At 39.2% G+C, this 25639-nt stretch overlaps 1 protein-coding gene across 1 annotated transcript; it reads right to left on the bottom strand.

Annotated features, from left to right (window-relative positions):
* Positions 1-23386: 23386 nt before the first annotated feature.
* LOC121369846 (carboxylesterase 1C-like) lies at positions 23387-25534 on the bottom strand. The gene is made up of 2 exons (XM_041494922.1): positions 24051-25534; positions 23387-23714 (listed from the first exon to the last, which is right to left on the bottom strand). The coding sequence occupies exons 1-2, from the start codon at positions 25532-25534 to the stop codon at positions 23387-23389; spliced, it is 1812 nt and encodes a 603-aa protein (XP_041350856.1).
* Positions 25535-25639: the final 105 nt, after the last annotated feature.

Genomic DNA, 25639 nt, shown 5'->3' with positions numbered 1-25639 from the left:
TTTTTTTTTTAAATTCCATCCCTCCAACTCCACCCGTCCCCCCCCCTCTCCCCCCCCCCCCCCCCCCCCAATATAATAATAAAATAATTAAAAAAAATAATAATAATATAAAATTTAAAAATTAATACGGTCGGGGTCCCGGAAACAACACACAATCTTTTAGGCCTATATTGTTAATAAATATTTTCAAAATTGCAGTTAAATATTAGGTTAAGTTATTATGAGCAATTTTGACCTCATAACCAAGATTGTGTTTTTGTGATTTCGTTGTACATAGATTTATTATATAATAAATTACATTTTATAAGCTAGGGTATCAAACCTGATCAGTCAGGATATCCACCTTGCTACTTTATTGTTTGACAGTGAGGGCAGGACATAGACCAGTCGTAACGCGCTCGCTGATGCGCGGTCGGTCTAGGATCGATCCCCGTCGGTGGGCCCATTGGGCTATTTCTCATTCTAGGCAGTCCACTACATCTGGTAAATCAAAGGACGTGGCATGTGCTATCCTGTGTTTGGGTTGGTGCATATAAAAGATCTGAACTACTGATGGAAAAATGTAGCGGTTTCTTCTCTAAGACTGATATGTCAAAAGTACCAAATGTTTGACATCCTGATCCTGATCAATGTGCTCTAGTGGTGTTGTTAAACAAAAACTAACTTTTTCGTCTTCTAGCATTTCGTCTGTACTGGTCCATTTCCAGAATTCAGTTGATATGATTTATTACGTTTACTTATGAAATACCATAAATGGTACGACATTTGCCCGTATATCTATCCTAGTGGGCAGTATACCCACCGGGGCTAAGGGGGTGCATATAAACATGACATCAGACATTTTTGCCCGTATATCTATCCTGGTGGCCAGTATACCCACCGGGGCTAACGGGGTCCATATAAACATAGCATCAGACATTTTTGCCCGTATATCTATCCTGGTGGACAGTATACCCACCGGGGCTAACGGGGTCCATATAAACATGGCATCAGACACTTTTTCCCGTATATCTATCCTGGTGGACAGTATACCCACCGGGACTAAGTGGGTGCATATAAACATAACATTAGACATGTGCCCGTATGTCTATCCTAGTGGGCAGTATACCCACCGGGGCTAAGGGAGTACATATAAACATGGCATCAGACATTTGCCCGTATATCTATCCTGGTGGGCAGTATACTCACCAGGGCTAACGGGGTGCATATAAACATGGCATCAGACATTTTTGCCCGTATATCTATCCTGGTGGGGAGTATACCCACCGGGGCTAAGGAAGTACATATCAACATGGCATTAAAAACACAGTATAATAGCCGTAGTTTAAAACAAGTATCCTTTCTTTGTTGTAATCTGATTCAGTGGCGTATTCGGAGTACAAGTTTGAAAGGGGCTGGTCAAAAGTTTAACAGTGGACGTGCTCGTGAAATGCATGCCCATGAGCCGGAAAGCTTGAAGCTAATAAATTACTATGCCGGGAATGGAGGCCTCAAACACCTTCACACTCACAGTGATCAGTCATCATGATAGTCGCACGTGCTTAATTACCATTCACGCGAATTGTGCACGTGATGTTGTTATATGCTAAGATAAACAATACATTAACATCCGAGGCTATTTTTGTTGTAATTTTATTTTGACACAAAGTCAGTGGGCTATGTTTTGTCAGAAAGAACACTTCTGCTTGTACTGTGGTATATTTCAACTCATTACTCTCTCTTTCATAGCCGCGGCTCAGTCTTCACACTACTCGGAATGTCATCAACAGACGTATTGTTTAAATGGAGGAACCTGTCTGTATATTCCAGCCTTGACTGTTCAGTTCTGCCAGTGAGTGAACCACCCACACACCTATTAGAGTACAGTGAGTAACACACTAGCGCGCTGCAATAGTACACCTATTACAGAATAGTGAGTAATAGGCCCGCAGTAGCGCCCTGCAATAATACACCTATTACAGTTCAGTAACACACTAGCGTGCTGCAATAGTACACCAATTACAGTTCAGTGAGTAATAGGCCCACAGTAGCACCCTGTAATAGTACACCTATTACATAATAGTGAGTAATAGGTCCACAGTAGCGCCCTGCAATAGTACGCCTATTACAGAATAGTGAGTAATAGGCCCACAGTAGCGCCCTGCAATAGTACACCTATTACAGTTCAGTGAGTAATAGGCCCACACTAGCGCCCTGCAATAGTACACCTATTACAGTTTAGTGAGTAATAGGTCCACAGTAGCGCACTGCAATAGTACACCTGTTACAGTACAGTGAGTAATAGGCCCACAGTAGCGCCCTGCAATAATACACCTATTACAGTACAGTGAGTAACACACTAGCGCCCTGCAATAGTACACCTATTACAGTACAGTGAGTAACACACTAGCGCCCTGCAATAGTACACCTATTACAGTTCAGTGAGTAACACACTAGTCCCCTGCAATAGTATACCTATTACAGTTCAGTGAGTAACACACTAGCACCCTGCAATAGTACACCTATTACAGTTCAGTAACACACTAGCGCCCTGCAATAGTACACCTATTACAGTTCAGTGAGTAACACACTAGCGCCCTGCAATAGTACACCTATTACAGTTCAGTGAGTAACACACTAGCGCCCTGCAATAGTACACCTATTACAGTTCAGTAACACACTAGCGCCCTGCAATAGTACACCTATTACAGTTCAGTGAGTAACACACTAGCACCCTGCAATAGTACACCTATTACAGTTCAGTGAGTAACACACTAGCTCCCTGCAATAGTACACCTATTATAGTTCAGTAACACATTAGCGCCCTGCAATAGTACACCTATTACAGTTCAGTGAGTAACACACTAGCGCCCTGCAATAGTAAACCTATTACAGTTCAGTGAGTAACACACTAGCGCCCTGCAATAGTACACCTATTACAATACAGCGAGTAATAGGCCCACAGCAGCGCGCTACACTAGCACACCTATTACAGAACAGTGAGCAATAGGCCCATAGTAGCGCCTGGTGCAATAGTATACCTGTTACAGAATAGTGAGTATAGGTCCACAGTATTATCCCTGCGAGAGTACACCTATTACAGTACAGCGAGTATTAGGCCCACATCAGCGCCCTGTAAGAGTACACCTATTACAGTACAGTAATAGGCCCACAGCAGCGCCCAGGCACGAGTACACCTACTACAGTATAGTGAGTAATAGGCCCACAGCAGCGTCCTGCAAGAGTACACCTGTTACAGTACAGTGAGTAATATGCCCACAGTAGCGCCCTGCAAGAGTACACCTGTTACAGTACAGTAATAGGCCCACAGCAGCGCCCAGGCACGAGTACACCTACTACAGTATAGTGAGTAATAGGCCCACAGCAGCGCCCTGTAAGAGTACACCTGTTACAGTACAGTGAGTAATATGCCCACAGTAGCGCCCTGCAAGAGTACACCTGTTACAGTACAGTAATAGGCCCACAGCAGCGCCCAGGCACGAGTACACCTACTACAGTATAGTGAGTAATAGGCCCACAGCAGCGCCCTGTAAGAGTACACCTGTTACAGTACAGTGAGTAATAGGCCCACAGTAGCGTCCTGCAAGAGTACACCTGTTACAGTACAGTGAGTAATAGGCCCACAGTAGCGTCCTGCAAGAGTACACCTGTTACAGTACAGTGAGTAATAGGTCCACAGTAGCGCCCTGCAAGAGTACACCTGTTACAGTACAGTGAGTAATAGGCCCACAGTAGCGCCCTGCAAGAGTACACCTGTTACAGTACAGTGAGTAATAGGCCCACAGTAGCGCCCTGCAAGAGTACACCTGTTACAGTACAGTGAGTAATAGGCCCACAGTAGCGCCCTGCAAGAGTACACCTGTTACAGTACAGTGAGTAATAGGCCCACAGTAGAGCCCTGCAAGAGTACACCTATTACAGTTTAGTGAGTAATAGGCCCACAGTAGCGCCCTGCAATAATACACCTATTACAGTACAGTGAGTAACACACTAGCGCCCTGCAATAGTACGCCTATTACAGTACAGTGAGTAACACACTAGCGCCCTGCAATAGTACACTTATTACAGTTCAGTGAGTAACACACTAGTTCCCTGCAATAGTATACCTATTACAGTTCAGTGAGTAACACACTAGCACCCTGCAATAGTACACCTATTACAGTTCAGTGAGTAACACACTAGCTCCCTGCAATAGTACACTTATTACAGTACAGTGAGTAACACACTAGCTCCCTGCATAGTACACATATTACAGTTCAGTAACACACTAGCGCCCTGCAATAGTACACCTATTACAGTTCAGTGAGTAACACACTAGCGCCCTGCAATAGTACACCTATTACAGTTCAGTGAGTAACACACTAGCGCCCTGCAATAGTACACCTATTACAGTTCAGTAACACACTAGCGCCCTGCAATAGTACACCTATTACAGTTCAGTGAGTAACACACTAGCACCCTGCAATAGTACACCTATTACAGTTCAGTGAGTAACACACTAGCTCCCTGCAATAGTACACCTATTATAGTTCAGTAACACATTAGCGCCCTGCAATAGTACACCTATTACAGTTCAGTGAGTAACACACTAGTGCCCTGCAATAGTACACCTATTACAGTTCAGTGAGTAACACACTAGCGCCCTGCAATAGTACACCTATTACAATACAGCGAGTAATAGGCCCACAGCAGCGCGCTACACTAGCACACCTATTACAGAACAGTGAGCAATAGGCCCATAGTAGCGCCTGGTGCAATAGTATACCTGTTACAGAATAGTGAGTATAGGTCCACAGTATTATCCCTGCGAGAGTACACCTATTACAGTACAGCGAGTATTAGGCCCACATCAGCGCCCTGCAAGAGTACACCTATTACAGTACAGTAATAGGCCCACAGCAGCGCCCTGCACGAGTACACCTACTACAGTATAGTGAGTAATAGGCCCACAGCAGCGTCCTGCAAGAGTACACCTGTTACAGTACAGTGAGTAATATGCCCACAGTAGCGCCCTGCAAGAGTACACCTGTTACAGTACAGTGAGTAATAGGCCCACAGTAGAGCCCTGCAAGAGGACACCTGTTACAGTACAGTGAGTAATATGCCCACAGTAGCGCCCTGTAAGAGTACACCTGTTACAGTACAGTGAGTAACAGGCCCACAGTAGCGCCCTGCAAGAGTACACCTGTTACCTGTTACAGTACAGTGAGTAATAGGCCCACAGTAGCGCCCTGCAAGAGTACACCTGTTACCTGTTACAGTACAGTGAGTAATAGGCCCACAGTAGCGCCCTGTAAGAGTACACCTGTTACAGTACAGTGAGTAATAGGCCCACAGTAGCGCCCTGTAAGAGTACACCTGTTACAGTACAGTGAGTAACAGGCCCACAGTAGCGCCCTGCAAGAGTACACCTGTTACCTGTTACAGTACAGTGAGTAATAGGCCCACAGTAGCGCCCTGTAAGAGTACACCTGTTACAGTACAGTGAGTAACAGGCCCACAGTAGCATCCTGCAAGAGTACACCTGTTACAGTACAGTGAGTAACAGGCCCACAGTAGCATCCTGCAAGAGTACACCTGTTACAGTACAGTGAGTAACAGGCCCACAGTAGCATCCTGCAAGAGTACACCTACTACAGTACAGTGAGTGACAGTGGTCTGGCTTGACTCTATTGGTGACGCACCGGCCTCGATGGCGTCGTGGTTAGGCCATATGTCTACAGGCTGCTAGGTACTGGGTTCGGATTCCAGTCGAGGCATGGGATTTTTAATCCAGATACCGACTTCAAACCCTGAGTGAGTGCTCCGCAAGACTCAGTGGGTAGGTGTAAACCACTTGCACCGACCAGTGATCCATAACTGGTTCAACAAAGGCCATGGTTTGTGCTATCCTGCCTGTGGGAAGCGCAAATAAAAGATCCCTTGCTGCTAATCGGAAAGCGTAGCCCATGTAGTGGCGACAGCGGGTTTCCTCTCAAAATCTGTGTGGTCCTTAACCATATGTCTGACGCCATATAACCGTAAATAAAATGTGTTGAGTGCGTCGTTAAATAAAACATTTCTTTCTTTCTTTCTATTGGTGGTGCGGTTTCCATCAACCCTAGACAGATTCGAGACGACATTTTGAAACTAGATCTTCACGACAGAATGATGTGAATACACGGTAAACTGTTTTCAGGACAGCTAATTTTGCCCAAACGTCTCCACCATTGTTGGAGATGGGTGGGGGTGGGGTGGGGCGCAGTTGCTCCCTGGCCCCTCCCCCTCCGTTCCATACGCTTGTGAGTAAAGCAAGTACACCTATGAATCGGACACTTATTAAAATGTATGTCCAGTAGATTTAAACAAGCACTTAGTACACAAGTGTCATGCACACCTAATATATTCGCCTGAGGTGCTTGCGGCGTAGGATAGAACATATGAAAATCCTATACAGAAAGGAAGGACATGTTTTATTTAACGACATTTTTTTTACGGTTATATGGCGTCGGACATATGGTTAAGGACCACACAGATATTGAGGGAGGAAACCGCTGTCGCCACATCATGGGCTACTCTTTACTTAGCAGCAAGGGATCTTTTATATACACCATCCCATAGGCAGGATAGCACACACCACGGCCTTTGATGTACCAGTCGTGGTGCACTGGCTGGAGCAAGAAATAACCCAATGGGCCCACTGACGGGGATCGATCCCAAACCGACCGCGCATCAAGCGAACGCTTTACCACTGGGCTACGTCTCGCCCCCCCCCCCCCCCCCCCCCCCCCCCCCCCCCCCCCCCCCCCCCGTACTGGAATACCCCGCACACATTAAGTATTTCTTACTCTTTTTTTTCTTCTTTTATTTGTGGTTGTGTAGCTGCCCATTACAATGGAGAGGGAAACGATGTGAAGATATCGACGCATTTGCAGTTATTCGTGAATTTTCTGGTAATTTCACTTATTGATATTGCAGGGCCGTAGCTAACCTTACATAACGGAGGGTGGGGTGGCAGTAAAAATTAATCAGGGTGATTAATGCAACATTGAACATTGGTGTAGGAAGATACAGGCAGCTGAGATATTGGAGGGGGAGGGTAAGGTGATGGCACAGAGTCCAATTGTTAAACGTCAGGTCATATATGAAGTTCCAAAACGCGATACGCCATATACCTTATTTTGAGAAGAACGTGATTTGACTATATCACATGAAGCACAGTTTTAAGATCCTGGGTACAGATCGCATTTTCAAGGAAACTATTGTCGTATGTTGCTGACTTGTATTTAACATCAGTTTTGTCTAGCTGGAGAAGACCCATATTCCTGATACGGTCCACACACACATTTTAGGGCCTTTTCAAGTCAGAAATTCAAATTTTAAGGTCCCTAGAATATTATTATAATACAATATTATTGAAAAAATTCCGCCCACACCACCTCTTTTGTGTATTGGATTATTGCGTTATTAACTCAACGGGGTTTCTTAATTTGTGTTTGCAAATATTTTCTATGGTTTTCTTACACACCTGTTGGTGAGAACGTCTTGCATTATTTTTTGATAACACATGGGTTGTTAGTTAACACGTATGTGTGTTAACAATTTCAAGACATACGACTGGCTGCTCCTAGGTGATGACCAGGTCACCAATGCCAAGCATCCTATGAAAAACAAAACGGTCGAAATATATTACACTGGGACGTATATGTAACCTGGCAATCATGTTTCTGTGACGCGTATATTAGCTACAAATGCAACAGCTGTAAATAACTTTTAGTCGAAATTTTGCTTAAAACCTGGTTTTAAAGGATATGTAAAAAATATAATAATACATTAGTGTCCGTTAGATACCATTTATCTCACAAGTCGTTGTTTAAAAAATTATCAAACTCGTTTTCGCTTGTTAGATACATTTTAAAACAACTCGTGGTCATATAAATGGTATCTAACGGCCACTCATGTATTATTCTCTATTTCTTCCTCGCCACTTTAGAGACTCGCCATTGTGGTCTTGAAAAGTTAGTTTATTTTGTTTAAAGACACCACTAGACACCATTAATCGGCTATTGGATGTCAAACATTTGGTCATTTTGACATTTAGTCATAGTGAGGAAACCCGCTACATTTGTCCATTAGTAGCAAGGGATTTTTATATGCACAATCCCATATACAGGATAGCACATACCACGGCCTTTGGTGTACCAGTCGTGGTGCACTAGCTGGAGCGAAAAACAGCCCAATGGGCCCACCTATGGGGATCGATCCCAGACCGACCGCGCATCAAGCGAGCGCTTTACCATTGGGCTACGTCCCGCTCCGTCTTCAAAAGTGTCAGATTGTATTACGAAGGGACATAGTCTATGGATCAGAGTCGAAATTGGTATCACCAGGGCTGCCAAATTCTCATGGTGTTTTTTTAACAGTCCTCTGCCTGTAGTTAATAAATTATTATGATAGACTTTTGTAAGGAGTAGGTTTTTGGTGAATATCACCCCATAAACATAGTGAGGCGAGGACAAATTCTTGTACAATATTTTGGGGTAGGGGTAACAAAATTTGCAACCAATGGACACAGCCACACCAATTAGTACTCAAACTGTTTATATGCGCCCCCTCTACACACTTATATATAATATATACCAATTAATGTATTAATGAGGTCACCAGAGGTCAAACGGTCATGACATTTGGTTGATTTTTAAAATCCGACACCTTGTCATTAATGGTACTACTACTTCATGTATGAGGGACATATTTCAACTCAACTGCCTAGAGTGTGAATGATAGACACCCTGTGAGTAATTAAAGGGGTCATTGTTAAATTGTTTTGAAAAAGGTACCTTTACAACAAACGACAGAAAGTCATATTTACAAAACTTAACATAAAAGTGTGAAAAACCCATAATTACGTTGCAGGCAGTCAACAGATCCTTACACACTACCAGTGACAATTTAAAAATATTTTACCATTGCCTTAGATTTCAGCTTTTAAAAGGGACCACTTGTCTTAGATACGTTATGGTCGCCATCATGGATTTCCAAGATGGCCGCCATGCAAAAACCTATTTATACCAATACCGCAGAACTCATACCACTTAGGCTCGTAGCTTTTCTTTTAATCTAACTTAGAGTTTTGAGGGTAATGAATGTAGTTATATCATTCACAATATTACTAAATGGACTCTTATATATAAAATAAGTGAAATATATAGACAACTTATTGAGGAACAAGTCTGCAATGACTATTGTGGGTCTTACCATCTTTTTGCTTTTGTATTAATCTGTTCTCATTAAAACGTGGAAAATGTGTTTCCATTGCCTTAATTTTCAGCTTTTAATAGGGACCACTTATCCAAGATACCTTACGTTGGAAATCGTGGATTTCCAAGATGGCAGCCGTACAATAGCTATTAGTACCAAATATCTCAGAATCCTTACCACCTACACTAACGTTGAGTTTTGAGGTAACTAATGCAGATATATCAGTCAAATTATCACCAGATGGATTTTCATAAAAGTAACGAAATATACAGTCGAGTTATTCAGAGGGGAAAAGGTGCAATGTCAATTGTGAGTCTTGCCATCGTTTTGCTTTGGTGTCATTCTGTTCATGCAAGACGTTTCTATTAAACAATCTACATCTCATAGTAACAAATACAGTTTTCAGTCTAGATGATGCAATTGATGTAAATATGTTGTGGTTTGTGTTTGTTTTCATGTCTATATACACAAAACGTCAATAATTAGTTATTAAAAATTGATTGGCGAGCTGTAAGGTGTATTGCAATGAGCATGACATGTAATTCAAATTATTTATTATGTTCATGTAATTTTAAGCGATTGTGTAATCTAAACTTGATTGGTTGGCGACAACCGAGTATAACTGATAATCGATGATGGAATTCCAACCGATTTCCAACACTAGCAGCAGGGCATATTCGGTGGGTGGAATGGTTTCCATTGTCATCCTATTGTGGTAGTACAACAATTGCCTTGCTTCGTCAACATGTTCCACGTCGCTGGTCTTATTATACGAGAGACCGGCCTCGGTGGCGCCGTGGTTAGCTATTGGTCTACAGGCTGGTAGGTACTGGGTTCGGATCCCAGTCGAGGCATGGGGTTTTTAATCCAGATACCGACTCCAAACCCTGAGTGAGTGCTCCGCAAGGCTCAATGGGTAGGTGTAAACCAGTTACACCGACCAGTAATCCATAACTGGTTCAACAAAGGCCATGGTTTGTGCCATCCTGCCTGTAGGAAGCGCAAATAAAAGATCCCTTGCTGCCTGTCGTAAAAGAGTAGCCTATGTGGCGACAGCGGGTTTCCTCTCAAAATCTGTGTGGTCCTTAACCATATGTCTGACGCCATATAACCGTAAATAAAATGTGTTGAGTGCGTCGTTAAATAAAACATTTCTTTCTTTCTTTTTATTATACGAGATAACTGTGAAATGTTTTATTAGCTAGAAGTGGGGAGCATTTACAATTACTTTTGTGTAACGGGTTGAGTACCATGCATGTAGGTAAATGCACAAGTCACGACGGGGTAGCCGTTTTAAGCTGTCCTTTTACCTTTTCCAGTAAACGCAGAGGTAGTGTCACATTCTGTGAAGTTGTGGAACACAGGCAGCGCCCGAGTTTTTCTTTATACAAGGCGTCATATTATATACTATGATGCCTGCTTCTTCGAATATCCTTTCTTCACTTTCTCTTAAAATGATGTGATGTTACACGTGATGCATGTCTTCTGGAACGTTCGATGTTGTATGAAACGGAGACACGGTCGGCATATTCATCAAATGTCCATTATCTGGTAACAACAGCATTCCAGGAAATTGAGGGGACGTTTTTTTGTGATTCAACGAACAATCAGGAATATTTTGCATTACAAATTCTATCGTAGACTGTACCGAAGACAAGTAAATAAGCATTGCATATAGTGCCGCAGTTATTCTTCTTAGTAGATGCAGTTGCTCTACACTTCCGCTTTTGGAACGTTTCGCAGTTATCTTGTATGCTAAGACTAGGGAACTGGAATGTATTGCCAAAGCCAGGAGAAGACGACGACGACGACGAAGAAGACAATATGAACTGTTTCACCCACCCAGGATGCCCTACTGCAGTATGATTACAAGAGTCTGAGTGGATGTAGGACTAGATGTGTATGCACAAATGCCCATCGGAGCGCACTGAACTGTTTGTGAGAAGTAAAATATTCACTATTCAAATATTCAATTTCATGTGCAGTGAAGTATGGAATCAGCGATATATACCTCTATATATTGTAATTCGCAATCAAGTCAATCTATGCCGCAACTACCTATATTATATTATTCATTTGCAAGGAATGCACATGAATTAAAAGTCTAGTGTCTGCTTTCTCCTGGTCACATGATGGCATTGAACGACTGGGTCATCGAAGAATAACAGTGAAACCAGATATAATGATTATTTACTTCATGACTTTCTGCAATCTTGGTGGTGAACGATCACGAACAAAAACATCATACTAGTTAGACCTACCTGGTTATCAAATACATGACATTTGATATGCATGTCGACAGTGTAAGTTTGTTTCATATAACATAGAACGTTCCAAAAGACGATATTGAATGGGATACATGCATTATGAGTATAATCAAATAATTTAGAAGAGATGAGTAAGATAAAGGTATTCGAGGAAGTAGGTACTATTGTATATATAACGTCTTATAACAGTCTGGGGGTTTGGGGGGGGGGGGGGGGGAAGACAAAAGGACGTCTTGGGGGTGTATGGAACTGCTACTCTGATGTGACTCGTGTCTTTATTTACATGGCACTCATCTCTTACACCAGTAACTCTCATGATAAGACCAGTGGCCTGGAACATGTTGACGAAGAAAGGAATGTGTTGTAATGCCAGAATAGGAAGACAATGGAAACCATTCCACACAGTCAGTATGCTCCATTCAGCATTCAAGACGGTGTGCTTACCAAGCTAATAATATGAGTCACCGGTGAAACATATAAACAACATGCACCCGTTCCCGAGGGACGGGGAAGGACTTTTGATGGCCAGTGCAGGGTTCTTAGCTTCAAAAACCTGCAGCAAAACGACGGTAAATTAAGACTCCCAAAAGACATTGCAGCTTTTTTCCTCAATAATTTGTCTGTATATTTCATTCCTTTTATAAAACACCCATCTAGTGATATTTGGCATGGTATAACTGAATTCATTACCCTCAAAACTATAAGTTAGACCACAGTAAAACCTAGGTGGTATGAATTCTGAGATATTAGAATACCATAACTTCTTTTTTCAAAACCTGCTCTGAATTGGTTAAGTATGGTTACAAAAGTCTGACTGGATGTGGCACTAGATGAAAAGTTTCACAAGTGACGTTGCACTTTTTTTCTGAGTGATTTGACTGTATATTTTGTTATTTGTATAAAAATCAAAATCCATCTAGTGATATTTTGATTGATATAACTGCATTAATTACCTCAAAACATCAAAAATGAGAGTATAGGTGGCAAGGATTCTGAGATATTAGTACTAATAGCTATTGTATGGCGGCCATCTTGGAAATCCACGATTGCCACTATAATATATCTTGGATAAGCGGTCCTTATTAAAAGTTGAAACCTAAGGCGATGGACAAACATTTTCCACGTTTTAATGAGAACAGATTAATACAAAAACAAAACGATGGTAAGACTAACAATAGTCATTGCAGCATTGTTTCTCAATAAGTCTATATATTTCATTTCTTTTATTTAAAACAGCCATCTACTAATAGTGTGAATGATATAACTACATGCATTACCCTAAAAACTCTTAAGTTAGATTAAAAGAAAAGCTATGAGCCTATGTGGTATGGGTTGTGAGGTATTGGTGTCAATAGGTTTTTGCACTGCGACCATGTTGGAAATCCATGATGGCGACCATAACGTATCTTGGACAAGTGGTCCCTTTTAAAAGTTGAAATCTAAGGCAATAGTAAAATATTTTCAAATTGTTAATGGTAGTGTGTGACTGCCTGCAAAGTAATTATGTTTTTTTCACACTTTTATGTTACTTTTGTAAATATGACTTTGCTGTTTGTTGGAAAGGCACATTTAATTGCTCACATGGTGTCTATCATTCACATTCTAGGCAGCTGAGTTGAAATATGACCCTCATGCATGAAGCAGTAGTACCATTAATGCCAAGGTGTCACATTTTTAAAATCAACAAAGTGTCATGACCTTTTGACCTCTGGTGACCTAATTATTAAACCAATTTGTATATCTTGTATGTCAGTGTGTAGAGGGGAGTAATATAAACATTTTGAGTGCTAAATGCGTGTGGCTATGTCCATTGGTTGCAAAGTTATGATGCATTTTCAGTTTTACACCAAATTTTGAATTTTCACATGTGGTGTTAATTGTATGAAAATATCCTTGTTGTAAACTCAGAAACCCGCGTTACCATGTGGGAATACACCTTAGCATGTTATAGTAATACATCTATAGATATACATTCGATATTTCTTTAGTGTCACATTAAAACCAAATTGCGTTTTCAAAGTGTGTCAGTATATATCAGTAAGATCTAACCTGTATAGTAAAACAATCGATAAGCATTTATATTTGCAATAGGGATTCGTCCTATCCAAAGTCGGTAAAAAAAGCATACCTTATGGACTTTGGAATTAGAGTGAAATGGATTTGCTCTGAAGAAAATAACTACAAAAAAATAAAATAGAATGGATATTGCCCAAGCAGCTGCAGAAAGTGGGATACAACAATGTTTCTGTAGAAAACGAACTGAAAAAGGTTGATGCCAAAGGGAACAGCATTGGGTTTACAATTTAAAAAAACAAGAAGACTTATAGTCTTTTAGCGCTTACATTTTCGCGTGGTTACCCAAATATAAGACTAATATTAATACTACTAATTTACTAACCCTGTATAGGTGACACAAGATGCCGAACGTCTTCCAAACCCACCTATAGGCACTGGTTTATAGAAGTGATAACTACTTGAAGGACATCCCAGTACACAAGACAGGTTTTTTTTTAAACAAAGCAGCTAGATGTGAGACATTAATAAAAGCTGACACTTTTGAAAAGCACAATGGAGACAAGTCCAGAGTGAGGAATAACAGTAACTGCAAATGTACCAATGTAGTGTATGCCGTTTTCGGTGAGAAATGTGCAGAATTCATTTATATTAGTGAGACGCGGTTAGTCTGTACCAAGGGAATCATTCAACAATAAGAACAGGATGCAATGATCCGGTGGCATTACAATTCATTTATATTAGTGAGACGCGGTTAGTCTGTACCAAGGGAATCATTCAACAATAAGAACAGGATGCAATGATCCGGTGGCATTACAATTCATTTATATTAGTGAGACGCGGTTAGTCTGTACCAAGGGAATCATTCAACAATAAGAACAGGATGCAATGATCCGGTGGCATTACAATTCATTTATATTAGTGAGACGCGGTTAGTCTGTACCAAGGGAATCATTCAACAATAAGAACAGGATGCAATGATCCGGTGGCATTACAATTCATTTATATTAGTGAGACGCGGTTAGTCTGTACCAAGGGAATCATTCAACAATAAGAACAGGATGCAATGATCCGGTGGCATTACAATTCATTTATATTAGTGAGACGCGGTTAGTCTGTACCAAGGGAATCATTCAACAATAAGAACAGGATGCAATGATCCGGTGGCATTACAATTCATTTATATTAGTGAGACGCGGTTAGTCTGTACCAAGGGAATCATTCAACAATAAGAACAGGATGCAATGATCCGGTGGCATTACAATTCATTTATATTAGTGAGACGCGGTTAGTCTGTACCAAGGGAATCATTCAACAATAAGAATAGGATGCAATGATCCGGTGGCATTACAATTCATTTATATTAGTGAGACGCGGTTAGTCTGTACCAAGGGAATCATTCAACAATAAGAACAGGATGCAATGATCCGGTGGCATTACAATTCATTTATATTAGTGAGACGCGGTTAGTCTGTACCAAGGGAATCATTCAACAATAAGAACAGGATGCAATGATCCGGTGGCATTACAATTCATTTATATTAGTGAGACGCGGTTAGTCTGTACCAAGGGAATCATTCAACAATAAGAACAGGATGCAATGATCCGGTGGCATTACAATTCATTTATATTAGTGAGACGCGGTTAGTCTGTACCAAGGGAATCATTCAACAATAAGAATAGGATGCAATGATCCGGTGGCATTACAATTCATTTATATTAGTGAGACGCGGTTAGTCTGTACCAAGGGAATCATTCAACAATAAGAACAGGATGCAATGATCCGGTGGCATTACAATTCATTTATATTAGTGAGACGCGGTTAGTCTGTACCAAGGGAATCATTCAACAATAAGAACAGGATGCAATGATCCGGTGGCATTACAATTCATTTATATTAGTGAGACGCGGTTAGTCTGTACCAAGGGAATCATTCAACAATAAGAATAGGATGCAATGATCCGGTGGCATTACAATTCATTTATATTAGTGAGACGCGGTTAGTCTGTACCAAGGGAATCATTCAACAATAAGAACAGGATGCAATGATCCGGTGGCATTACAATTCATTTATATTAGTGAGACGCGGTTAGTCTGTACCAAGGGAATCATTCAACAATAAGAACAGGATGCAATGATCCGGTGGCATTACAATTCATTTATATTAGTGAGACGCGGTTAGTCTGTACCAAGGGAATCATTCAACAATAAGAACAGGATGCAATGATCCGGTGGCATTACAATTCATTTATATTAGTGAGACGCGGTTAGTCTGTACCAAGGGAATCATTCAACAATAAGAACAGGATGCAATGATCCGGTGGCATTACAATTCATTTATATTAGTGAGACGCGGTTAGTCTGTACCAAGGGAATCATTCAACAATAAGAACAGGATGCAATGATCCGGTGGCATTACAATTCATTTATATTAGTGAGACGCGGTTAGTCTGTACCAAGGGAATCATTCAACAATAAGAACAGGATGCAATGATCCGGTGGCATTACAATTCATTTATATTAGTGAGACGCGGTTAGTCTGTACCAAGGGAATCATTCAACAATAAGAATAGGATGCAATGATCCGGTGGCATTACAATTCATTTATATTAGTGAGACGCGGTTAGTCTGTACCAAGGGAATCATTCAACAATAAGAACAGGATGCAATGATCCGGTGGCATTACAATTCATTTATATTAGTGAGACGCGGTTAGTCTGTACCAAGGGAATCATTCAACAATAAGAACAGGATGCAATGATCCGGTGGCATTACAATTCATTTATATTAGTGAGACGCGGTTAGTCTGTACCAAGGGAATCATTCAACAATAAGAACAGGATGCAATGATCCGGTGGCATTACAATTCATTTATATTAGTGAGACGCGGTTAGTCTGTACCAAGGGAATCATTCAACAATAAGAACAGGATGCAATGATCCGGTGGCATTACAATTCATTTATATTAGTGAGACGCGGTTAGTCTGTACCAAGGGAATCATTCAACAATAAGAACAGGATGCAATGATCCGGTGGCATTACAATTCATTTATATTAGTGAGACGCGGTTAGTCTGTACCAAGGGAATCATTCAACAATAAGAACAGGATGCAATGATCCGGTGGCATTACAATTCATTTATATTAGTGAGACGCGGTTAGTCTGTACCAAGGGAATCATTCAACAATAAGAACAGGATGCAATGATCCGGTGGCATTACAATTCATTTATATTAGTGAGACGCGGTTAGTCTGTACCAAGGGAATCATTCAACAATAAGAACAGGATGCAATGATCCGGTGGCATTACAATTCATTTATATTAGTGAGACGCGGTTAGTCTGTACCAAGGGAATCATTCAACAATAAGAACAGGATGCAATGATCCGGTGGCATTACAATTCATTTATATTAGTGAGACGCGGTTAGTCTGTACCAAGGGAATCATTCAACAATAAGAACAGGATGCAATGATCCGGTGGCATTACAATTCATTTCAGGACTGACAGTCATAACATAAATATGTTACGAGTAATGGATCTGGAAAACATTATATACTGTTGACACATACAGGAACGCCATAGAACGTATTTGCGCCCCCCCCCCCCCCCCCCCCCCAAAAAAAAAAAAAAAAAAACCCCAAAAAAAATCAATAATAATAATTAAGAACATATAAACACTTTCAACATTATTTTGTTTTCTTGGAGCCTTAAAAATTGAATTCTTGACTTGAAAAGGCCCTAAAAAGGCCTTAAAGTTTGTTGTTGAAAATCTGTATGAACCCTGAAGGTAATGTGGGGTCTTCTTGATCTAGTCAAAACTGAACTTTTAATTTATGTTTTTTTGTTAATTATGTTGTGAGATTTTTGTTTGTTTGTTTGTTTGTTTGTTCATTTGTTTGTTATTTGTGTATGAAAATAATATTATATAATATAAATTAGACACAAAAACACATCAAGTAATTTAACAGTTTAATATTAAAATAATAATAAGAATAGTTTATAGCTGATATAAGTTAAACATGTTTTAAATGTCTTCTATTTTCAGAAGCGGGTCATCTTTGATGTTTATCTGCCGACTGTTGCCATTGGAAACGCTTTCACTTCCGATATAACAATAGTCGCTATGGACTGGTGTGCAACGACAAACTCTTTCACTCTCGTTCATTACACACCTTCTTTTCATGTCAGACTTTATATTATTATCAATAACATATTTGTCATGTAACATGTATTTATATGTATGTGTGACGTATATGCATTGTTTACATAATTCAAGCTACAATCACGAATATATATATATATATATATATATATATATATATATATATATATATATATATACAGATGTTAAATTTCAATAATAAATAAAAAATTCAGCATAGCCAATAATTGTGTAAATGTATTTAGCGCTAGGCCTTTCATACCTTTTGGCAATTTCCAGGCGTTAAAGATTAAAATTTGAATGATTAATAAATAAAATAAAATATAACATAGATGACCCCGACCTGCCACTCTTTGATATCCTTTAAGTTACAGTCTGATACCTTTTAAGTCACCATTAACACGCAAAAACCCGGGACACCTCGTTTAGTGTATTACGGTGTATTTAAAAAATAGCAACACAATTGTTTGTCGTTTAAACACAACTGACTTTATGTGTTGATGGTGAAAAGACAAACATTAATCAACATTATAGTTATTTATACTTTGCATTATTAAATATTAGTATTGTAAGATGGGAAGGTAAATATGGCCGCTTTGAACGAATATTTAATGTATATGTATGTATTCGAAAGTTATATTCATTCAAAAAACTATGCAACACAATGGTAAACTGTAAATTCTAAATTGTAGACAACTAACTAAATTATAATGCAAATTAATGTATTGTGTATTTTTAATTCATATACATGTATTATATTTGTGCTACAAATACAATGTAGCAATGGTTAGAATGCACTTACCAGTATGTGAAGTATGTGACGATATGTGAAGTGAGGGTACAAACACATTATATATAATGTTTGCGCCTGAAATGAGGTGCGAAGGGGGAGGTATACAAATTCCCAATTAACGTCCAGGTTTAAGTAAGTAAGAGTTGCAGATCTGAAATCTACACATATTTTTACATAAGAATCAATGTTCAAACCTTCCTGACTCTCTGACATAGATAAATCGACCCTGGCTCCCTCGGTTCCTATGGACCTGCCTACAACGGACCTATTCAAGTAAAGTTATTTAAATACAAACGAATATGGAATATGTTTTCGCTTTGATTTTGAGGAATTCATTAAGCGTTTTCCTTATGAAATCATTAAGTGAATCAAGATACATATGTACATTTCGATGTCGCTCTCTCTCCAATCCAACACACTTTAATGTACGGGCACATCTCGTCGTCCTCGTTACATTTCTACTTTACATGCGCCACTATCCATACCATCGTCTCCTGCAATAAAATAATCCAAAATGTGTACCATGGTGATGTTGTTGTTGTTGATGATAATGTTGATGATGATAATGATGATAATAAATGCTAAATAATTATTTAGCTTATAGCCCGTTCAAGCACACTTACCTGGTCACGCACCCTGCTTGCAGATTGCATTTGTGGTTTTCCTATGGTGATTAACATTGGCAGAAAATTACAAAAATTATTACCCTTTACTGAAGTATATCAGGCAATTTCACATGATATGATATCCGGATGAATTCCAAGATGGCGTCCATTTTGGCGGGGGAAAACGAAAATGTTGTTTGCTAATTAATCTACATCATTGTAATTAACGTAAAACATTTTAAATTAGCTTGTACTGTAATATAATTTATCTCTCAGATTTGGGATCGATCCCCGTCGGTGGGCCAATTGGACTATTTTTTGATCCAGCCAGTGCATCACGATTGGTATTATCAAAGGCCGTGGTATGTGCTATCATGTCTGTGAGATGATGCATATAAAAGATCCCTTGCTACTAATGAAAAAATGTAGCGGGTTTCCTCTCTAAGACTATATGTCAAAATTACCAAATGGTTGACATCCAATAGCCGATGATTAAGACAATGTGCTCTAGTGGTGTCGTTAAACAAAGCAAACTTTAAACTTTATCACTCGGATATATCCTTACAGTTTAGTTTGAATTTTGGAAGGCATTAATCGCTAGTGCCATGGATTTGAATCTTGAAGATGAGAATATGTTATCACGTTATTTTTCTTCAACCTTTTTATGTGCTAATTATTCCTGAAAACTGACTGCAGCTGTTTCAATGGAACACTCCGTGGCAACCTCCACAACTAAAGTATCTACAAACTTGATTTCATGGAAGAAGCAAGAGAACAGGTTCGTACCAGATTGGTTGACATTTGGGTTGGATATTTAGCTCTGTCAAATGTTGTCCATCTTCATTGATTCAAGTCCAAAAGGATAATGTTGCCAATCCAATAAACATTGATCAGATCAAACACTTCATCTTCCAAGTTCATCCACTGTGTAGTTTGTCAAAAGAGAAATGTTTGCGATTCCAAAATGTTTGACTGCATAATCTGGTACTTGTAAAAGCGAAATGTCCTTGAAAGCCTTCCATTGCAATTGAATAAAACTATACAAGTTTCCCCCATGAGTGTCTTGGTATCTTCAAATGCTGAAGATATTATGTCACATATTAAATCAGTGTGCGCAACTCACATTTGAATTTTTCACTCCAAACATGAATAAAAATATTTTGTTCTATGTTTTTCTTTGTTCATCTGATGATCTTATGGACATTTACGTTCGTTTTATAATCTTCCCAGTAATGCAGAAACAATAGCAAGATACTCATGTCCTTTACATATAATTAACAGTGCAGATTTTTGTCTAAATCTAGTGCAGTAGAGACAATCAGTCTATCAGCATCTGATTTTGTTTCGAGTAGTGAATGAGCACAGCAATGGAAGCTACCGTACTTAAATTATGATTTTAGCAAATAATGTGTCCTCTGTCTTGTTCAGACGACGAGACGGGTACACTTCTTTGGTGGTGGCTGCAAACTGAACTCAGAATTTCCACTTTTACGTTTAAGGGTTGATGAGTACTTGTCCAGACTTCCCGTTAAGTATATACCTGTATATATATATACTGATTCATCGGGGGCTGATTCATCGCCACAAACTATTAATTAGGATTTAAAAGTTAAATTCTAGAAGTGCATGACTTATACAAATAGTAGTATGGTAATAATAATAATAATAATAATAATAATACAAAGGCCAAGTAAAAAAAAAAGGTTCCTGTTACATGCCCGAAACATTAGGTTTCTGTAGGTAGGAAGGGGAAACTTCATTTTTAAAAACCTTTTTTCCCCATTTCTGAGCTAATATTTGCTGAATAGTATTCGAGATTATTATTTTAAAAACAGGTTTTTTTAGTGTTACAATACATACTCTAATCTGTATTATTAATAATTTTTTAGAATGAAAACGTATATATCTCCTTCAACCACAACCTGTAATTTAAACACCACCCAAGTCTAATACTACACAGTAATGTTATTTTCTATGATGACATTAAAAGAACATTATAATTTTTTCAATGAAAACAAGTTTAATATCAAATCTGACAAAGGCAGGGTTTGAAATAAGGAAGTAAAATATGACCTGTTATTTCTTTCCTTTTTTTTTTAGTAGCAGACCAGAAGAAATATGTCGTGTTAAGAAATAAAACATAGCCTGCCGGGAATAGGACCTCGCAGGTGTATTTTAGAACATTATGCAATTAAAATATTTAATTTCGATAATGTGGGGTTTTTTTTAATTTAATAAGAATTATTTAAATTAGTGTGTTTAAAATCGTATAATTTAAAACAATTATTCTATAGGAATCCTCAGCTAGTAGTAGTCACGTGGTTATGTTAACAGCATTTTTTATAACGACTTAGTTTAAACGTTTTGACAAGTCATTTGATAAATACCAAATTAAGATTTCGTTTTGTTAAGTTTAGTCAATTTCAGAAACGTAAGCCAAAATTTAAATTGTTTGGTAAATACGGTCCCTTGTACTTCGCACCCGTATCTTTTAACACGTACAAGCCCGGAAATAATTCTATGGGCCATGCTGGTCAAAAGTTGTGCCTGTCATAGCTGAAGATGTACCTGTCACTAAATTACGGAGACATTTGTAAATATTGAAATAAATAAAGAGAAGTTTTATGGTGTTAGTTATCATTAAAAATGTAATATTAATTAGCATGAAGATAACTTGTTATATGGTCATCGTTGTCGTTTCATTCCAGTGCTAAAAGTTTGGCTAAACCTATTTCCCTCTTCAATTGTGAAGAAACTGTGATAAATGCTGCATGTTTGTAAATCTGATACACTCTAGGAACACTTAGTGTATCTTTATTTGTTTTGAAAATGGTAAGGTATGGACTAACGACAGTTCGCTTTTACAAGTACCGTTCACTTAATGCATTGTTAAACATCTTGGAATTTTATCAAATATCTTCGATGTTATCTACCAAGCATTTCTATAGCTCCGAGTATTTCTACAAATTATTTGGAAACTGGACACCTAAAGTTGTAAAAGCTGAAGTCCCGACCAATCTGGTACGAACCTGTGTACTTATTTCATCAACGAAATCAAGAATGTAGAAACTTTTTGAGGTTGCCAAATAGTGATTCGTCAAAACTGTTTCAGCTAATCTTCAAGGATAATTGGTGCATGAAAAGGTTGAAAATAATCAATGTAAAAATCAGATCTAATTTACAAAATTCAGACAAACATTTACAGATCTTTTGTTCTAACTTTTGTCAGCACTTTATAACTGATGCATGGAAAGGTTGAAAACAATTACAGTGAAATAGTATCGCTATAAGTATTCGAGTTCATGTCACTACAAATCTAATAACCCTAAAAATTCAGACCAAATTGTTAGGATCTGTAATAGAGATAAATAACATTTTATTAAAAGCAGTTTCAAATGTTTTTGATGAGTTAGAATGACTTGAGTTTACCAATAAACAATATTTTTGTTTTCCCCGCCTAAATGGACGCCATCTTGGATTTGATTATAATTGCATCATTACATAATTTTTTTCCATAGACACATTAAAGAGAAATTACTTTTATAACTTCTTGCCATTTATCATTATCATAGAAAGAATACAATTAACTAAGAATTAAAATTATCTCTGAGTTATCTCTACCCCTTATCTCAGTCAGTCTTGGATAAGTCTGGCAGCTCTGATTTTAAAGTCCTGGTGAAAACATTATCCGTGCCCCATACGTGGGAATTTTATTGTTTTAAAACACTATGGGCTACACTAAACTAAAAAACATTTTCCCTTTACTTTTTTCAGAGAAAGGTTTATTTGTAACAAGTGTATAAACAAAAAAGATACTTTTTACTTTTTTTTTTCCTTCGTATTTTTTCAAATATTTCAAAATACTAGTATATAAAAACACTGCTTCAAAATATGCATTAGAATATGTAGAATACAATACTGGACAATATTCAATCAATTGATTAAACCTAACTACAGCCAGTTTTGAATAAGAGGCTAATTTATACTAACTTATAAACAAAATTGCCGTCATTTTCATATTTGGCTGGACTTCTGAAATCGCCATCACATATTTCCATACAATTCAGACATCATAGTGAATTTTAGTCCCTCGATTTGGTAGTCAAACCAAAAAATTCCAGGTCTGACTAATAGTTGGACGTACATAATGGCAATTTGGTATATATAATAACATACTAACACTGACACCAACTGATAACTTGTTTGCCTATAACTTCATCATTATGGTATTATGTGACCTACGACATATCTAAGCTACAATCACCTTCACTTAAGTCCTTGATGATGGACAAGCAGAGACCAGATCTAATGAAGATAGAATACAGCAAGCCACGTGATCATCATCGATACTGACCAATAGAATGATCCTGTGCCAGACGTCTGTGGACTTCCGGGATTGTTCGGCAACGATCCGCTAGGGACAACTGGCGTTCGTGGAGCGATGGTTGTTGATCTAGGAACCAGCCCGGCGCCTTGTCTCAGACGAGGGATGTCACTTAGCCAGAATTGCAGTCGTCCTGGCCACAGGTCATTCTGTGCACTAACTCCTCCACCTAGTCGTATGTAACCTTTGTAAGACACGTTGAATGCGGGCCACTGGACATTTACTGACCCACGTTGACCGTTTGGATTTCTGAAAAAGCGCAGATTTTTAATATCATCTAGCTAATAGGAACTGACATTTTAAAACAAAAAGTAAATACTTATTTATTATCAGTCATATTTGTTAAAATGGTGTCAGACTCCTCGGTATAAGATAATTTATTCGAATATTTCCAATTCCCGTCTTTTACTTATCTTAAAGGGCCAATATCAAACACAAAAAGGGGTTATAATAGGGGTTTTATTTAAAATTAAAGACCGCTTATTTATTCATGTATTATGTATTGCATATGCTATTGGAATGCATTGTTTAGCTAACAATTCTCAAGATTTTAAATTATATCTGCTGGTTTACTTAAATACTAACCCAAACTTAGCAAAGTTTGCCCAGTAGTTCATCATCTGCACCGACAACGCTCTGTTAGCTACACGGGGTGATCCAAATACGTATGCCAGCTCCGCACCGTGATTAGCCCCCCGGAACCAGCCCTGGGCACCACCTCGCGTCTCCGTGAAGAGGTACTGATAGGTTGTATGGTTTTGGTTATTTCTTGCGTGGATCAAGTTTGAGAGTTCTGTAGGAGCCACGAACATCATATCTCCATACATGTTAACGACCTGCCTGGCCTGTTCGGCATCTGACAGGGACTCATTGGAGTACTGCCTGCATATTGCCTGGGCTATTGCCTGAGATCCATTGAAATAATCCATTGCGATGCTTGGCGCTATGTTGTCGCAGAACACTCTTCTCGGAATCCCTTGAGAAATATCAAAATTTAAATTTCTTTGGAAATTTCTCAGAGGCCAGCGGACAAGCCCTCCCTCTGCGTCATTGATACCAGCCATGAAATCGATAGTGGGCATGGGATTATAGTACTGACGGTTGTTTTCACTGATCAGATAGTCTGGTCTATCCGGAACCAACTCTCCATCCACCACAGGTGCAATTTCCAGACGCCATGCTAGCTTTGTTGGAGTTCTAGCGCGTGCAGATGCTTCAAGAATCCTTCGTGTCTGCTGCGTCCTGAGACAGGTCATAAATGCATTGGTGTCGAGCTGTCCACGAGCATCAAGTCTCGTGCAGCCGAGATTGTCACTGAGTCTTCTTGTGAAGCTAATTGGGTCGAACGCCAAAGCACGGGGAGATATTCCAACTCCGCTTTCACATATAGCTCGCTGAAACAGTCCTCGACTTGATGGAATAACAGCGTGAATTCCCACACTATATCCTCCTCCAGATTCTCCGAATATCGTAATTCTGTTTGGATCTCCACCGAATGAAGCAATGTTGTCCTTGACAAATTGGATAGCCATCTGTTGATCCCAAAGTCCGTAATTACCCGGAGACTCGCGATCACCTGTGTAAATGAACCCGAACACATCCAGTCTATAGTTGACGGTCACCACTATGACATCTCCCACTAGAGACAATCTCGTTCCATCGCTCCCCATTCCTTGCCCTACCACAAAACCTCCTCCGTGTATCCATACCATCACAGCTCTTGGTCGAGCTGGAGTCAGAGTACGAGGAACATAGATATTCAACAGCAAACAATCTTCGCTTGTTTCTCTGTTAGGCAGCCATCTTGTATTTCCTCTTTGTGCACACGACGGACCGAATCGTGTCGCGTCCAAAACACCATACCACGCTCTTCTGGGCACTGGCTTTTTGAACCTCAATCGTCCAATGGGTGCCACTGCATAGTGGATTCCGACAAACGTGAACACTGCTTCATTCTGAACCCTACGAACCCGGCCTTCGATCTGCCCTAGGGTGGTGGTAACCACAGGACCTCTCTGTGCGCCGACATCCAGCGTCAGTACAGCCAAAGAACACAACAACCAGATCATATTGAAATCTGAAGAAAAAAACCCCATAACTCATTAACCTTTAAGTGTCAGAAGATCAGATGGTAGTGGTAAAACATAATTTGTATCTGTTTAACTTCACACTAT

Source organism: Gigantopelta aegis, chromosome 4 (assembly GCF_016097555.1).
Source record: "Gigantopelta aegis isolate Gae_Host chromosome 4, Gae_host_genome, whole genome shotgun sequence".
NCBI lineage: Eukaryota > Metazoa > Mollusca > Gastropoda > Neomphalida > Peltospiridae > Gigantopelta > Gigantopelta aegis.
The sequence above is the reverse complement of the archived record's forward strand: the minus strand, read 5'-3'. Positions and strand labels throughout refer to the sequence as shown.

Excerpts from the sequence above, each read along its gene's own strand:
- LOC121369846 (XM_041494922.1), bottom strand. The coding sequence starts at position 25,534 with ATGATCTGGTTGTTGTGTTCTTTGGCTGTACTGACGCTGGATGTCGGC. Across the intron at positions 23,715-24,050 it reads GCAAACTTTGCTAAGTTTGG|AAATCCAAACGGTCAACGTG; the intron begins GTTAGTATTTAA and ends GCGCTTTTTCAG.